This window comes from Salvelinus sp. IW2-2015, linkage group LG4q.1:29 (genome assembly GCF_002910315.2).
Source record: "Salvelinus sp. IW2-2015 linkage group LG4q.1:29, ASM291031v2, whole genome shotgun sequence".
NCBI lineage: Eukaryota > Metazoa > Chordata > Actinopteri > Salmoniformes > Salmonidae > Salvelinus > Salvelinus sp. IW2-2015.
This window is the reverse complement of record NC_036842.1, coordinates 59,579,329-59,597,797: the sequence shown is the minus strand read 5'-3', so window position 1 is coordinate 59,597,797 and position 18,469 is coordinate 59,579,329. Positions and strand designations below refer to the sequence as shown.

The 18,469-nt window shown below is 43.8% G+C and overlaps 1 protein-coding gene across 9 annotated transcripts in view; it reads right to left on the bottom strand.

Moving 5' to 3' along the window:
• Nucleotides 1–18,469, bottom strand: part of akap13 (A-kinase anchoring protein 13) — a 94,015-nt gene that overhangs the window by 21,111 nt on the left and 54,435 nt on the right. For 6 of the 9 annotated variants that reach the window (XM_023985212.3, XM_023985214.2, XM_023985215.3 and 3 more), the window contains exons 9-15: nt 10,337–10,424; nt 6,574–6,698; nt 4,311–4,687; nt 3,494–3,550; nt 2,661–2,720; nt 1,442–1,613; nt 1,157–1,256 (exon numbers count right to left, since the gene is read on the bottom strand). In XM_023985212.3, the coding sequence (XP_023840980.1) occupies nt 1,157–1,256; nt 1,442–1,613; nt 2,661–2,720; nt 3,494–3,550; nt 4,311–4,687; nt 6,574–6,698; nt 10,337–10,424 (979 nt within the window). The remainder of the gene's footprint in view (nt 1–1,156; nt 1,257–1,441; nt 1,614–2,660; nt 2,721–3,493; nt 3,551–4,310; nt 4,688–6,573; nt 6,699–10,336; nt 10,425–18,469) is intronic. The other 3 variants (XM_070442988.1, XM_070442989.1, XM_023985218.3) reach the window with 2 other exon arrangements.

Below are 18,469 nucleotides of genomic sequence, written 5' to 3'. Positions count from 1 at the left end.
GTTATTGGATATATATTATAACAACATCCTGAAGATTGATTCTCTACTTAGTTTGACCAGTTTATTCGACTTGTAATATAACTTTTTGAAGTATTCGTCCGACGTTTGCCTGCACCTGCGCGAGCGTTTGGACACGTGTACTACACATGCTAGCAAAAGTATCTAATTGGACATAAGTAATGGAAATTATCGAACAAAACAAACATTTATTGTGGAACTAGGACTCCTGGCAGTGCATTCTGATGAACATAATCAAAGGTAAGGGAATATTTATGATGTAATTTCGTATTTCTGTTGACTCCAACATGGCGGAGAAATGTTGTTATATCTGAGCGCCGTCTCAGATTATTGCATGGTGTGCTTTTTACGTAATAAAAAAATAAATAATCTGAGGCAGCGGTTGCATTAAGAACAAGTGTATCTATAATTCTGTGTAAAACATGTATCTTTCATCAAAGTTTATGATGAGTATTTCTGTTATTTGACGTGGCTCTCTGCAATTACTCCGGATATTTTAGAGGCATTTCTGAACATGGCGCCAATGTAAACCGAGATTTGTGGATATAAATATGCACATTATCGAACAAAACAWAAWTGTATTGTGTAACATGATGTCCTATGAGTGTCATCTGATGAAGATCATCAAAGGTTAGTGATTAATTTTATCTCTATTTCTGTTTTTGTGACTACTATCTTTTGCTGGGAAAATGGCTGTGTTTTTCTGTGGCTATGTACTGAGCTAACATAATTGTTTGGTGTGCTTTCCCCGTAAATCCTTTTTGAAATCAGACATGTTGGCTGGATTCACAACATGTGTAGCTTTAATTTGGTGTCATTCATGTGTGATTTCATGAAAGATTGATTTTTATAGTATAGCGCTACATTTTTTCTGGATTTTGGCCAAGTGGGACGCTACCGTCCCACTTATCCCAGAGAAGTTAAGTAGATTTCTTTAAGACTACCAAGAAACACTGGGCGTGACACTGATGTAGCCCACTGCAGTACAAGGTGAGGGGAGTTCCTTACTAATCAGTGACCTTAAGTACAAGGGTGGAGCGAAAACTCGCATACACCCGGCCCTCCGTGGAATGAGTTTGACACGTGTGCTGTAGAGGGGAACCCAGAGAAAGTGTTAACGTGTTAGAGTGAGCCTCACCGTCCAGGTCTCTGTGACTGATGGCCAGCATGGACACCGACTTGGTGAGCACTTGGTGAGGTATGAGGGGACGTCTCACAGGCATAACTCTCCCTGATAGCTGAAATAGAGGAGAGAGAGCGTGATCAGTGAGCTGTCTGCAATCAAATAAAACACGAATCACTCAACTACTGTGCATACAGAGAGCCACTCTACACGGGAAGTTACAAAGATTCGGCGATTGCGCAAGTCTTTGCGCAAGCAAGACACAGGACCCATATGGTAAAGATAAGCCTGGACACATACCTGGCTGTCGAGGCTGCTGCAGTAGTCGCCAAGGTCTGACTCCTGCTCCTCTGTCAGGGACAGAAGCGAGCCTCTCTCCTCACTGTCCAGGCGTGTCACACGTCCAGCGCTCCCCACGTTGGCGGAAGCCTTCCCAGCATCCTCCTCTCCAGCCAGGCCCTCCAAACTGTAACTGCAGCCACAACACAACAAAACTGTGTGAGTTACTGAAAGCATTTTGCTTCGGGACAATAGATACTAACGCCCCGAGAGATGTTTAAACCAGAGGCAGGCAGTGAACTCACACCCAGCAGATCCTCATGCTCCAGGCAGATGATCAATCAGCTGGCTCAAAACTGAAACCAGACACATGTAGCGCACAAGTACATGCACATGTAGACACTGAACTAGATCCCTGCAGGACGGCAGTGAGGAGATGATGGGAGGAAGGAAGGAAAGCATGTATAGCCAAAGAGGAATAAATGAACACCAGCACAAACAGGAAGGAGCACATACATGCAAACCTAAACATAATATAAAGGGGAAATAACTGAAGTATAATAAATATTTCCCCCCCCCCAAAGCTTCAATTTCAGGTTGGCAACCTAAAGTTTAGTTGATTAAAAAGATGTAGAACATTTAAGACAACAGAACAATTCATGTTAAATAACAACTATCAAATAACACACTTGAGATCATGAATGTATAAGAAATCAGCATTCAGTATTGGTGTACAAAATAACTTGCACCTCGTTCCCGGCTGTGTATTGATCGGTCCTCTCACTGAAGCTGCCAAGCGAGGTAACTGAAGTAAAACCATAACTCACATGTATGGCTCACTGATGACGATGCTTATATTGGTTGTTTTAAGCTTTGCCATAGTTAACTAGCAGTGTAGCAGTAAAATATGATTGTTCTAAAGATGCATGATGCTTCCTCTCTAAATTCTAGCTTCCTTGTCTCAGAGAGAGAGAGAGAGGCAGAAGAGAAGTGACTGCATCCCTGAGGTCGACCACGACCGACCAACAAAGTGACAAAGACAAAGAGACCACAGTGAAAGCAGCAGTGACAAAGCGCACACCAAGCCAGATACAGTACATCCCGCACAGAGCACAGAACATGCAGGGGCTCCTCTCTCTTTTTTATTTCTCATCTTGTTAATCCTCCTATACTGTCAGTGCATTCTTTCCATCTTTATTTCTCTCCCTAGGCAGTTAGTTGACACACAGTGATGGCATACCTTCTGCTATCAATCTGTTCCGGGTGGGGAGGGGGGACGTTGGAGGGACACCAGCTCATACTGACAGGGAGATGCCAGGGAGAGGGATGGAGAGGGACAGGAGAGATGGGTGGACAAAGGGAGGAGAAACAGGGTGACGTTATTACAGGGTGAAGGGGGGGTCAAAGGTGAAAGTGGTGGGTTAACGATTAATCCTGCAGTCGGATGTTATTAATATTGTTCATTATTAATAAACATTATTTTCTTTTTTTTTACACCAAAAATCTGATGTTTCTTCTATGTCAAAAGGTTTTGTTATATTTCAGTCTTCTGTGATGTATATAAAGTATAATATTGGGATGCAAACTCAAAATGGAATATATTTCAACTCTATATCTGACATGGTACAGGTGTCTTCTTTTTAAGCCCACAACCATGTGTGTGAGGTGTAGACTTTTGTTTCAAAGTAGATTTGTTTAAGACTACCAAGAAAAACTCTGTGACCCTGATTAATATTTTTTATTTTTTTATTTAACCTTTATTTAACTAGGCAAGTCAGTTAAGAACAAATTCTTATTTACAATGACAATGATTTAGCCCACTGCAGTAAAATGTAGGCTTTTTCCCCCCTATTGAAGTGGTTTGATAAAGTATTTTATTGGAGGAAAATACTATTTTGCTTGGTTTCCACTCTCTCCAGACATAACTTGACAGTACTCTCATACCGTTTTAGAAATGACTTTTCCATAGCATACGTGTGATAAAGGTAAAAGTAGGTTTAGCATTTTCTTCCCGTAATTGCAACACACCGGGGAGAGTCAGAATGGAAACATTGAGAAATAACTGTGTGGTACCTTCTCCTATGAAACGTTGGCTTTCGAGGCTTCCCCTCCCCTTGACTTCGCAACGAACTGAGAAGATGAATGGAGAGATGATCAGAAGACATGAAAGGTGGGACGGACAGAGAGTGATGGGAGCACTGACAGTACAATACATGACCAAATGGGTGAAAATGAGTAAGAAGGAATTGGTAGCAATAAAAACAAAGGCTATTCAAGGCAAGCCTCTGGATAGTGTCTCGCAGACTGAAACATTGAGCAGAATGAGTGATGATGTCAGAGGAGTGATGGTACAGTACTTCGCAAACAGCTCGCGCAGCTGTTGAAAGAGGTCAGAGGTCAGTGTTTAACCTTTGACTGGGACCAGGTCTTTCCCACAAAGTCCACTTACACAGAGGAGCCTCCAGGCTGACTATACTGTACACAGGCCCTCTGAGGGACAAGCACAGATCACAAAGACATAAACATCAACACACACACACACACACACAACACCAACACACACACACACACACACACACACACACACACACACACACACACACACACACACACACGGCCGTATGAGGACCACTCCTCTGGGAGCCAGTCTCTGTCCTAGTCTCATCCCTGTACACTGTACTTCCCAGGCTACCAGAGTCTCAAGTGACTCCACAATAGATATAATCATACTGAGGACTAGTCAGAATACTGTAGGAGTTGGCGGTGTATGGTTCACACAGATGATGACGTTTTACCACCATAGCTATCCTTCCTGGGGAGTACTGTATGTTTATGTGAGTGTGTGTGGGGTACATGTAAGAGGTCAGTGTCTGGGTCTAAGAGGACTCACCTGCGTTGGTTCACATCCGTTTCTCCTTCAGGATTCTTCCCCGGGCCCCAGCTGTGCCGGCGGAACGGAGAGAGCGAACGGATACACGGGCGCATGACGGCAGAGCATACAGGCACCTCTGTCAGCTTGTCTTTCCTCTCCTCCTCCTCTCCTCCCTTCCCTGTCGTCTGCCAGGTGTCTCCAGAGCTCCAGCTGGTCCGAGTTCCCACCGCCCCCGCCACGGCCCAAGGAGGGCCCACGCTGCCCAGGGAGGAGACACTTAGGGGACCTACACTGCCCTGAGAGCTGGCACTGAGGGGACCCACACTGGCCACGTCGTCTATGGAGGAGAAGGACACTGACACCCCGCTGGTGCTATCCCTTGGCCCATCCACAGCCTGGGGACAGAGAGGACCCAGAGAGACCCTGTTAACCACTGGAGTAAAAGTCAACACAACTCAAAGGCATTATATTTGGGTGCAAAAAAGAGGGAGAGCTTCTTTTGCATCAAGTATGAAGACAAAGAGAGGTGGTCATGGGAGAACGGGGTATGACTTAGTGACACAATTAAGTAGTAGCTGTGTGAAAACATCATACTTCAAAACCATCCAAGGTAACTTTATTTTAGAGGATATTGCAATTCAAAAATAAAACGGACCAACATGTCACGACTCACAGATCTTCAGTGTGCACAATATATTATATATTAAGGTTGGGAAAGTCTGTAGGGGACTTTTTTGCTGGAACAGACTTATTTTAGCTGGAATTGCACATTATAACCTAATCTAACATGTATGGTAAGCATGATGCCAAATGTGTCCCTAAATGTCAAAACAAAAATGTCCTGTCTCATTGTCTCTCAGGCTGTTTCTCACACATGCCAGGCCTGGGAGGTTAGGCCTGATGATGACTGATCAGAGCTGCCATTAGTCTGAGCTTACTGCGGGCTTCAGACTGGCGAGAGGAAAGGGCAAGGCAGGGAGAGAGACATGCTGATGGGAGAGAGTTTTTTCCAGCCCAATAAAGGTTACATAACAACTGAAACACACACCCTTTAGGGAGGCAGGCTGCAGATGATCTTCATTGGGAGTGTATCATTAGTTTTCACATTCTCTAGCAGTGCCAGCGCTGGGCGGGTGTTAAGCTAACGGTCGGCCGCAGTGGCTCGGAGCATAATAACCATACAGGCCTCTTTATGAGGAGAAGGCTATGGAAAATTAACTTCCAGAACAAATGACTCAGCCTGCCTGAGATCACGCAGCAGGGAAGCAGTCAGCCAGCTAACACTCTCTACACAAACACACACCTACACTAATCACACGCAGTGACGCAGTCACGTACACACACAAACGCACATTTCGAAAATATGCTCTAGAGAAAATTGGACTTGGAATAGGATCGTTTTAAAAGAGCCTTCGAGGAATGAAAAGACTAGTAGAATTGAGTCATGTTATTCAGGTCCTTTTTTGGTCACTGCCTGCCTGTCTCTGTCCAAAGTGCTGAGGTCACCCGAAGTTTCAAAACCTGTTGCGTAATGACAAACCTCAAGAAGGGAGGCGGAGGAGCAGTTAGAAGGGACTTGTGTAGCTTCTCAGGAAGAAAACATTTGTTAACGTTTCTTACATTTGACTCATTAACTTACTCTTTTTTTTTTTTTTTTTTTTTCTACATACCAACATGAAAACCTAATGAAATAAACCATGTAGCCTACAGACTGAGTTGAAGTTAGAGTGTGCATGTGCATGTGTGGTTGAGTGCTAAGTAGATGCCCGGAGAGGAAAGGACCTCATGAGGGCAGAGAAACCAAAGCCTGTTGAAACCAAAGAAATGAGGACCAAGGCTGTAGTGGAAAAACAGCTTTGGAGTGCCGTTATGCCTCAACCGCCCTCCACTGAGTGTACACTATGAAAGAAGGGTGGGGGACAGGGCAGGGAAGGAAGGGCGGTAAAGGAGAAAATGAGGGGGATGAGGTCATAATGGGGTTTGCTGGCCCAGGAAGGAGGGCTCATGGGAGCCTGCTGATGTCACATGGTAGAGGAAGCTAACCAGTCTGCTGTGGTCTGAATATGCATTAACAAACAGACTAGCTGGGAAATCAATGGAACTACATCACCAAAAACATACAACAGGGAAGACATAGACCGTGTTGCTTGTTTTCTAGAACTGACTTATAATGTACTCATATGCTATCATGTCATAGCCGATGAAGACACCTACTCCTGTTCTTCCATGGTATTGTGACTAAAAGCGAGTGTCTGGGTCCAGTCCAGTGTGCTGTGCTCACCTTTCTGAAGACACTGTCCTCTCCCAGACTGTCCACATCACTGATTGAGTCTCTCAGGGCACCAGTGGTCGACAAAGAGCCTCCAACACTCTCAGAGCTCTCAGAGCACGGGGACACAGGGAATTCTGTGAGAGAAAAGGGGTATCAAGATGAGCGTCAGATATTCACCATGGCCTTGCCTTGTTTGTGTGTCAGTGTGTGTGTGTCAGTGTGTGTGTGTGTGTGTGTGTGTGTGTGTGTGTGTGTGTGTGTGTGTGTGAGTGTGTGTGTTGGAGTGTCAGTGTGTGTGTTTGTGTGTAGGGCTGTGGCGGTCACTGAAAATTCATCAGCCGGTGATTGTCAAGCAAATAACTGTCTGTCTCACGGGAAATTACCGTTAATTAACAAACACATTTAGCATCTCCTGGCTTCAACGCACAGCCTACAAGCCACTGATGCAGACCTTTGGAACATCTACATATTAAAAAGTATAATAAATCCATGTAATATAGCCTACACCATCACAATGAATCCATGATTTATTTTAGACAGTTCTAAAGAAACATGATATGAAGAAAATGTAGTCTATTTCAGAAGAACAGAATAGCATACTATGAGTTGTCCTTATGTTAGGCCCTGATCTTGCTATGCCATATGGCTGTGGGCTACACTAGGTCATTAAGCAGACAAGATTTGCTTAGAGTTCCGTGGCATTATTTTATATTATGAAGAATACAACTGAACAAAGCTGAATAAAATAGAAAGGATATTTTCTCCAAATGATTTGAGGGAATGTGGCTATCCTGTGTTGAGCAGTTAATAGAAAATAGGTACTCCTATATACTTAATTTAAGTTATTAATGTAACTTTAGTTGTTCTACAAATGGTGGGCTATATGTTTTGATTTTTAATACATTCTAAGGCTGCATGATGAGACTCCAATGATGATTTGAAAAATGTCGCTTGAAAGGCATGAGCTCTGCTTTGTTTTTTCACAGGCTGTACACACTACATCAGTCACTCATTCACAATTTGACAAGCACTTGATGATGCCTACAGTTTCACGCCGGCATCCCCTGTGTGTGGCCATAATGTGCCCTAAAGAAACTCTTTGCCTTTTGCACCCGTTGTGCCCTCCGAATCACCTCTCACTCACATGGCTCTCCGTCACGTGATCATGTCTTTCTCACAGGCTACAAGTGAAGACAGACACATCGGTTACGCAACTGAGCGCATCCTAATCCAATTCTGAGGCGCATATTGAAGAAATTGGAAGAACTGTCCACATTTACTTTCGTCAGCCAACAAGATGAGTAGGCCTAACGAACAGCAAAAGCACTAGCCTATGTCAATCTACTATCCCCCATAGCACAAAAATCAACCTATTCTGTTCTCTGAGAGAAATAAATATTAAAAACATAGTCTGGGACAGTTATGGGATGCGATAGATCCCAAATTAATACAACCACGAGCATCCCAAACATTTTTTTTACGCAATGTAGCTGACGCAACATATCAGAACGTTTAGCTTAAAATGTTGATAAACTATTAGACTATTTCTTCACATTATAAGCGCAGCAATGCGCATATGGTAGTAGGCTATAAGCGCGAATGTTCCATTAGCAGGAAAACACCATTATCAAAAGTGACCGCAAATGCGATTATTCTTGTAATGCTTTTATTATAAAAGGTGCATTTTAATGGTGAAAATGATCTTCCCCAAACTTAACTCATGCGCTGCTTATAAATGCCAGTTAGGCTCTTTTAGGCTTCATTTTAAGAAGTTATTTGGCCACTTTAGTTACTTTAGATACAAACCTTATCAAAACGTATAGGCCTATGGGCTAGGCTACATGAGGTGTGTGACTATGATTAGAAAAAGTCGCAAAAAAAGGCATTTTCTTATGCTGGGCATCATTCATAAGTGATAATATATAATTCACAATTGATAGGCTAATATTGTCACCCATCAAACTATTATTGATTTAATCTTGTCTTTACATATACTAAATAATATATGTGTAAACATTTTTTTATGATTTAGAATGGACCATTATCATTCACCTGTATCGAAACAGGAGCAGCGGAAACATAAATGTAATCTATGCACTTAAATAGCGAATGGAGGACGCTTTTCCTGTGGTTAATTTTCATGCCAGCCAGGTAGGCTACACTCCTGTTGTAAAGAGAAGCAATGTGCTTAATATTAGGAAAGTTGAGAAATAAATCTAGCCTATAGAAAGCTGATGGGATTTTCCTCTTTTTAGTAGAGGCCATCACTCTGTTTTCTCACGCAATTGCACAGCCGACAGAAACCTTGCGCAACATGAGCTCATGGGCTCTCATGAAGTGTTTGATTAGATTTTCTGATTACATTTGCATTGATATCAGAGTGATTAGAGGGACAATAGAGTGCTGAGTACCAGGCAGTTAGCAAGTTTGGTAGGCTACTAATGCAGCATCAGAGCTTGGAGAAGCCTTATTACCGTGACTAAACGGTCACATGGAGTTTGACTGCATAAAGACAGTGAAAAATAGGGTCAACTCAAATTGTCCGTGTAGCCATTTTGTTAGCTATTAAGTTAGGGATAGAAGCTGTTCAGGGGCCTGTTGGTGTCAGACTTGATGCACCGGTATCGCTTGCTGTGCGGCAGCAGAGAGAACAGTCTATGGCTTGGGTGGCTGGAGTCTAACATTTTTCCCTGTCTTCCTTTCACATGATCAGGAAGAAAAACGTGCTGCAAAGCTGTGTTGCATTGATAGTTGCGGTCCTCTTGGGTATGATGTTGATGACGTCAGATGCAGAAAAAATGATAAGCTCTTTTTTTATTTTGACAAGAAGGATTTTATTGTTTATGAGTGGGTTGCTGTTTTGTCATTGTTTGGCCTAGCAACCAGAACGGTGGGACTGGAAGCGTCTCAAAGGGAGGGGACAAAGATACAGAGATGCTAAGGACAATGCAGTGATATGGATACCTTTTTAAGCTATGATGGCAACTGATCTCTGCACAGATGTGAACACTAGTCTAATTCCTATGACATAAGGTATTTTCTTCAAACTGATCTCTGCACAGATGTGAACACTATCTTCTTCAGACATCAAAGGTGGTAGGTTGCACAACATGCTAACCTAGTCTACATGTACGAGATACATTGATTGATACTATGGGGACACATGGTACAGTAGGGATAGAAGTTCAGATGAAAGCAGGTCCATGCCATCCCCATCTTATCTGAATCAATGACCTTACCATTTTAAGCCTTTCACTACTCTTACAGAGCGCTGCTCTCTTCTCTACAGTACATCTCAATCCTCTGAAATTAAGTTACAACCTGGTCTTTCCAACTGAGATCTTCCAGAAATCAAAATATATTCTGACAAGTGCTCTTCCATGATCTAAGCAAGGACCTCCATACCCCTGACAACCCTCCTAATCTTCATTTCTGCTCTTCTCTATCTCATATAACCTGTATGATAACTGACTGCCTGGCAGAAATAAACTCAGCATTGGCCATGCCATGCCTGGTATTGGTCAATGCAAATTATTCTGAATAGTTATTTTACTCTGCTGTCCCCATAGGAGAACCCTTTTTGGTTCCAGATTGAACCCTTTGGGGTTCCATGTAGAATACTCTGTGGAAAGGGTTCAATTGGAACCCAAAAGGGTTCTACCTGGAACCACAAGGGTACAGAACAGAAAATGGTTCTTCAAAGGGTGCTCCTATTGAGAAAGCCTTTTAGGTTCTAGATAGCACCTTTTTTCATCATCATATTTTGACTTACCTGTGGATTCTGTTATGGTGGTCTTCACCTGTAATGTAGGATCAGTGCAGGGCTGGACAGGGTAGAATGTCTCCTTCTCTCTGTGGATCTAGAAACAAAAATACATTTGGGATCAACAAGACCGAACTTATACAACAGATGTCTTTAGTAAAGTAGCGGTAAGCATATTTTTGGGGTGGAGAAACAAAATTACTACTGAATATACACAGTATTTTTTTATCTTCAAAAACCTAAGAATCCGAGAAGAATTCCTAGTATTCTCAACCATGCTGTCTTGGCAGGTTGGTGTTATAGAACAGTCAGACAGATATACAACAGTATTAGTCTCAGGACATTAATATTGATGGCCTTTACTTTGGAAGACCCAAACCTACCACAGAACACAGAAGACCTACCACAGAAAACCTAACACAGAACACAGAAGACCTACCACAGAACACAGAAGACCTACCATACAAGACCTACCACAGAACACAGCAGACCTACCACAGAACACAGCAGACCTACCACAGAACACAGCAGACCTACCGCAGAACACAGCAGACCTACCGCAGAACACAGAAGACCTACCGCAGAACACAGAAGACCTACCACAGAACACAGCTTTGCATAGGAGAAGAAAATACATTCCTACAGGTAGAGAGAATCTAATCAAGTGAATGAAAGACCATAAACATTGGGACTGTGCCTCGATCTGACTCAATAGGCCCACATCTGGCCTATCCCCTGGGCCCAGATCTGCTACAGTCAGCCTTCAGTAGGCTCTCTCTCTCTGTGTCTGGAACTGGCTGTGTTGAGCTCTAGCTGCTGCTTACCATACGTGCTGCTGCTGGGAATTTGGACCGGGAGTCGGAGAGGAATTCTGCCCACATGTAAACATCAGGCCTGATTGACATTCAGCTGACAGCTGCTAGCAGTCTGAGGCTCTAGGCCACACTGGGCACCCAGGGAGCGGTTGTTGTGGGGGCTTAAGTGCCTTGCTCAAGGGTACAACAGCAGGCAATGGCATCTAGGCGGACCCAGGATTCAAACTGGCAACCCTCAGGTTGCTGGCTCGCCTCTCTGACCGCTGGGCTACCTGCCGCCTCATGATCAGTGTTCACTGTTCAGATGGCAGTAAGAACAGAATGGAGGAGGAAGAACACCACCCAACCCTCAGATTAAAACAAAGAGAGTGAACAGAGAAGAACTATTACTTTTTCTAGTAGATGCCCTTATTAAAACCAAAATACATTAGTTGAAGATTTCAAGAGTTACAATATGGTAACTACAACAACTACACGTCTCTAACTACAACAACTACACGTCTCTAACTACAACAACTACACCTCTCTAACAACAACAGCCGCACTTCTCTAACTACAACAACCACACTTCTCTAACTACAACAACCACACTTCTCTAACTACAACAACGACACTTCTCCAACTACAACAACGACACTTCTCCAACTACAACAACGACACTTCTCCAACTACAACAACTACACTTCTCAACTAAACAACACTTCCAACTCAACACTGCTTCTCTAAGTACAAAACCAACGACACTTCCTCTAACTACAACAACGACACTTCTCTAACTACAACAACGACACTTCTCTAACAACAACAACGTCACTTCTCCAACTACAACAACTACACTTCTCAACTACAACCAACTACACTTCTCTAATTACAACAACGACACTTCTCTAATTACAACAACGACACTTCTCCAACTACAACAATCGACACTTCTCCAACTACAACAACGACACTCTCTAACTACAACAACGACCACTTCTCTAACTTACAACAAACGACACTCTCCAACTACAACCAACGACACTCTCTAACAACAACAACGTTTACACTCTTCTAACTACAAAACCACACTTTCTCTAACTAACAACAACTACACTTCTCTAATTACAACAACGGACACTTCTCCAACTACACAACGACACTTCTCTAACAAACAACATTTACACTTCTCTAACTACAACAACTTACACTTCTCTAATTACAACAACGACACTTCTCCAACTACAACACTTCTCTAACTACAACAACATTTACACTTCTCTAACAACATTTACACTTCTCTAACAACAACATTTACACTTCTCTAACTACAACAACTACACTTCTCTAACTACAACAACGACACTTCTCTAACAACAACATTTACACTTCTCCAGGGAGGGGTTTATTGAGAACTTGGCCATGGAGACTTCCATGAGGACAGAGAGTAGATTCATACAGCTCACCGTCTGTTCCTCATCATCCATCATCAGCCCCAGACATCACACCCATTGGCAGACCATTCATCATGTGATCAGGTCGCCAACTACAGAGCCAATCTCCCCATGCCTTGTACATGTGTTCATGTACGTGTGTTTGTAATAAATGTGTGTGTGCCTGCTTGCGTGTGTGTGTGCGAGTGTGTTTACATGAGTGCATATGCGAATGTACTCGTGCATGCAAGTGTGACTGCATGTGTGTGTGTGTGTGTATGTTGAGGTGTTTGTGTGTGTATCCAGGAAATTCTCCCCTCACACACACGGCTGCTGATACAGGGCCTTATTGTTCCGCCCCTGCTCAGGGGGACAGGGTCTCAGTGTCGTGACACAAGGGTGTGTGGGCGTCGCCCCTCTCTGTGTCCGTCCAATCACACAGCTGCTGCTGCTCAGAACCAGACCAGGGGGACAATAAGGACAAGTGACCTAGAGATACTGTCCTCTCAGACCACACAATGGCTTTATCACAATACACAACCCATGGTCAGATAGACAGACCACCCACGGTCACATCTCAACATGTTTTTATCACTTACAGATGGCCTACAGTCAGATCTTGTATTCTCCTTAACATGTTTTTATCACTTACAGATCACGTCAGGACATAAGTATAGTTTATCACAAAACAGAGGATACTTTAAGGCCTTTACCATTCCTTTATCACCTATAGATGGCCTTAGTGTTGACTAGGCTTGGGGAGGTATACTGTATATACCGTATACCGGGTTATTTGGAAAAATGTAAATAGCGTCAAAACTATTTATTTTAAGTTTTTTAATACATTTGAATATTTGTAGCTACTTTTTAAGTTATTACCAGCAGTCAACTTGTGCAATTTCTTAGGAGATAAAGCAGATTTCGTTCTTCATTTCACCTGTCACAAATATTATGAAGCTTACTGTAGTTCCCCAGTTGAGCCAGTCACGTGTTTGTTTGTAAATAGCACAACGGGAGAAAGCATTAGTATTAGCACAACTGGAGAACACGTTTGCACAACGGGAGAAAGCGTTAGCACAACTGGAGAACACGTTATGGAGAACACGTTAGCACAACAGGAGAAAGCATTAGCACAACGGGAGAAAGCGTTAGCACAACGGGAGAACGTCCATAGCGTTCTATATCTATTGGCGAGTCTCTTGTGCAGAGCGCAGAAGGTGATGAAGTTACAATTGTGCTGTATGCAATTCACAACTAAATGTTTGCCATCAGATGTCTTATAATGGCTTTCTGCCAGAAGTCAAAGACCTCTGGATCAGTTCTCTCTACAGTTGCCATTTTTTCCCTGTGCTTTCTTCGTGTTTTTTTCCTTCAGAAAAGCTTACATCACAACTTTGCACAATTTCACTTTCGCTTGTAAATGTCCCCACTCACCGAAAATTACATTCGGTAGCTACAAGCTACGCTTATATATAACTTTATGAGATGGATTTGCCTGTCTTTGCAATGTTTGTTTTTAATCTCGTTAGCATTTAGCTAACAGCGTACACGTGATTTTGCAATTAGTTTGTGCTAATTTTCAGAGTGACGGTAATCAAGAGATATCGAATACAGAATACATAAACCTCAGAGGTAGCTCAGTATATCTCCGCTCCGAAGGCTCAAACAGACACCATACAGTACATTCTCAAAAAGGACAGACTTGTAGGTTACGGGGTCAAACATGATGAAGTAGAAAATTCTAGTTCATTGTCTATTTGGTTTCCACCACCAAGAAAGGAAAGCTCAAGAAGGTTGGGATCTTTTTGTTATAGTGGAAATATATCAGTCAGTCAGTTATCTGTCTGGACTAAACGGTTTAGCAGACAGAGTGGCCGGAGAATAAAACAGACAGTACAATGGAACTATTAAGAAACCCTGAACAAAGGATCCATTGGTTACTTTGATTTATGACTTGACGATTAAGTTATGGAGTAATTCCACTGCTTTCTTGAGCAATAAAGACAAGTGCACTGACGTTCATTATTAGTGACAACTGACTTGATGGCAGAACTGATTGAGTCTTGTAAAACTTGTAAAAGTTCATTATATTTAAAAGCATTAAACTCATTAAAGACCATACGCATTTTTGTTATGTGTGTGTAAGAGAGAGAGAGAGAGAGAGAGAGGGAGGAGTGGGAAAGAGAAGGAGTGGGTGAGAGAACAAAGTCTATGTGTACATGTGTCTCCTCTGTAGGGAATGTGAAAACATGTGGATTTCCCCAGGCTTGTGGTTAATTGTCTTTCCCCCACTAGTAGAATGTGGGGGCAGGGGGCTTCTTTACCAGGGTTCTGTACAGTCTTAAAGTGGCTAGTGGACAATGCACAAGGCCTCATTGATGGGCCTGCCTACAGCCCAGTGCAGCACTGAGCCGCCTCTGTGTGCCCTGCAGCGCTGGGCGGAGGGAGAACACTACACTCTTATCCTCCAGAAGCCCAGCAGACACACACACCAGACAAACACATGTAACGTACAATATAGAACACGTGTACATATCGTACACAACATGTTCAGGTATGGACACATTTCCCTTCTTATCCAACAATGGATAATAGTTTGTTTTTGTTCGAATCTATTTTATTCTATTCTACAATTGTCACTGGTACAAACGTAGATGAGCGCATGCATTTATATTGTAGATCAGTCTCCTGCGCTGCCTAGTAGATCAGTCTCCTGTCTCCTGCGCTGCCTAGTAGATCAGTCTCCAGTCTCCTGCGCTGCCTAGTAGATCAGTCTCCAGTCTCCTGCGCTGCCTAGTAGATCAGTCTCCTGCGCTGCCTAGTAGATCAGTCTCCAGTCTTCCTGCGCTGCCTAGTAGTATCAGTCTCCTGCGCTGCCTAGTAGATCAGTCTCCTGCGCTGCCTAGTAGATCCGTCTGCTGCGCTGCCTAGTAGATCAGTCTCCTGCGCTGTCTAGTAGATCAGTCTCCAGTTCCTGCGCTGCCTAGTAGATCAGTCTTCTGCGCTGCCTAGTAGATCAGTCTCCTGCGCTGCCTAGTAGATCAGTCTCCTGCGCTGCCTAGTAGATCAGTCTCCTGCGCTGCCTAGTGAATCAGTCTCCTGCCGCTGTATAGTAGATCAGTCTCATGCACTGCCTAGTAGATCAGTCTCCTGCGCTACCTAGTAGATCAGTCTCCTGCGCTGCCTAGTAGATCAGTCTCCTGCGCTGCCTAGTAGATCAGTCTCCTACGCGGCCTAGTAGATCAGTCTCCTGCGCTACCTAGTAGAATAACAGTCTCCTGCGCTGCCTAGTAGATCAGTCTCCTGCGCTGCCTAGTAGATCAGTCTCCTGCGCTGCCTAGTAGATCAGTCTCCTGCGCTGCCTGGGAAAAGGAGATGATCAGCTATAAATGGATACATGTGGGTTGAGAAGGAAGTCCCTGGTGAAAATAAACCCAATATAACGAATGGCAGACTTCAGACTTGCACTTTCCACAGTGACAGCCAATGTCTGGCATGACTCAGAGGCACAGCAAGGGAGAGGAATGTCCTTGGAGAGAGCTATATTTAAGTGCTTTGCTACAGTACTTACAGTGCAGACAGAAACAACAACACTGCCAAGCTTAGTTTAGGCCCAAACAATCAATACACGCCCTTGGAATAGGTGGAGTTATTCTGAAGCAGAGACATAACTGGAGAAAAACATTTCAGACATGTTTTCTCCAAGGAGTTGGACTCGAAAGACGCTCTACCCTGGTCTATCTGTCACCAAGTTCACTCTGCCCTCCTCGCCCTTCAGGGAACACAACACACAGCCTGAGAGGGAGGACCAAGGCTAAGGAAGGGGAGATTTGATCTGACCACAATTCATCTTCATTTTTGGGGTGGAATTGCAATAGGGCCATCTAATATGGACCATCTTGTCTATTCCCTTTGAAATATAACAAACCTGTGCATAATGACATCCTTTAGGAAGAAGTCATCTCCTAAGCAGATCTCTTCCCCTCTGTATTGAAGCCATCCCAATCTAGTCCAGCCTCATGCCTGTCCAAAACTAGTCTGGCCTGGGTTCTGACACCAAGAGATGATGGAGAGCCGAGGGGAGAATTCCCAGGTCCCATGCCCAAAGATAGAGCCTGACGCCTGGCCCCAGAGATGCAGCCTGGCCTCTTATCACAAACCTCAAATCCACAGGCCACTCTACTCTGTCCAAGCGCTCCAACATGCTCTGCTGTTCTGCTTTGGTCTGGGCTCTCTCAGATAGATACAGTGTCCTTCCTTACCAGTACATAAATATATATATATATTCACCAACCCAGAGCCCACATGCCACATTCCACTGGAATTACAGCGCTGTTCCCAGTCCCACCAAGCTAAAGTACAGAGAGATGCTCAAAGTGGTGGTGAAGAGATGCTGAAAATATGACTTAAACCTGAGCGGTTTGGTGGAGCACTGATTTGTCACGTCACTGATACACCTCCCTTGCCTTATGCTGAAAGCACCGCCGTGCCATTGTGTTTCGCAGAACACAAATTCAGGGTTTTCCTGAGTTCGGAGCTTGTAGCTGTGTGTCTTTGTGGAAAAACAGGATCTGATCGAATGAATCTGTTGAGCTAGATGAGGCAGGCTTTGACGTGATACTTGAGGCAAAACCGATCAAAATCAGATATGGTGCCACTAGTAATAGACAACATTTGGAGACAGAACACAGACAGAGGAATTTACACAAAGTTTACATAAATTATATACAATCCCGACACGCACAGACAGCAGAATATGCATCACATTCAGAATCCTAGCATTGTATGCCGTGACTCACACTTTGCACACAGACGAAGTGTCATCCAAAGTAAACAGAGAGAGAAAGAGATTGAGAGGAGGAGGGAGCGAGAGGAGAAAGAGAAAGAAAGAGAGAGGGAGAAAGAGAGAGAGAAAGATAGAGAGAGGGAGAGCGAGAAAGAAAGAAAGAGAGAGAGAGAAAGAGAAGAGCATGGACCACTTCCTGAGATCTGGCCAGCAGGCCTTCATTCTCCATCCAAAGACAAAGTCCACCCTGAGAGCACACTCCTCAAGGCTGTCAGTGAGCCCACCTAATAACGGCTCACAAACACTCCACACCTCTTGAACACACACTGAAGAACGGCTAAAAATTAGACACATCCGGACAAATACTAACACACACAAAGAGAGTAAATTACTCTCCCGTGACACGAAAGGTGACAGTCATCTTCCCAGTGTAGATGTGAAATCTCAGTTGTTACCACGCGGATACAGCAGAGAAGAAAGGCTAGATGAAAACACGTCATGAAATTTGCTAAGAAAACCTACAGCCTGTATTTTTTCTCTCTTCCATGACCACATCCACAGGCGTAGAGCGCTCTCTCACACATGTGGCAAGTAAAAAGATTCTCTGTCCATTCGTACCTTTATCAAAACGACATCCACTGTTCTCTCCCCCTTTCCACGCAGACTATACCTCCGCTTGTGTCGCTCGTACATCTTTCCAGGCAGTGAAAAGTAGTGGTTATTAACAGAAAGGCGCTAGATTCCAACATGAAGCTCAGGCTTGTGGAGTCCTTTGTGAAGTTTGGGGGAAATGAGCAACTCTTCCCACATCTGCTCGCAGAACCAGCCCCTCAGTCTGACCCTCCCTTCTTTTCCTTCTCCCTCTCTCACACACACTCCTCCCTCCTCTCCTCTCTTTCACTGCCGTTTTTTCTCTCTCCTTTCCCCTATTCATCTCTTTTCCATTTTCCAATTCTTAAATTTCAACTCCTCTTATCCTCTCGTCAATCTGCATCTATTTCCTCTCCCCCCCGTTTCTCCGTGTGGCGACGAGTTGAACAGCTGTACCCAGTGGGTGCTGTGATGCTGAGCGGCAGGGAGAGAGTGTCTATGGAAACAGGCTGATAAGGCAGCCAGCCACGAGAGAAGC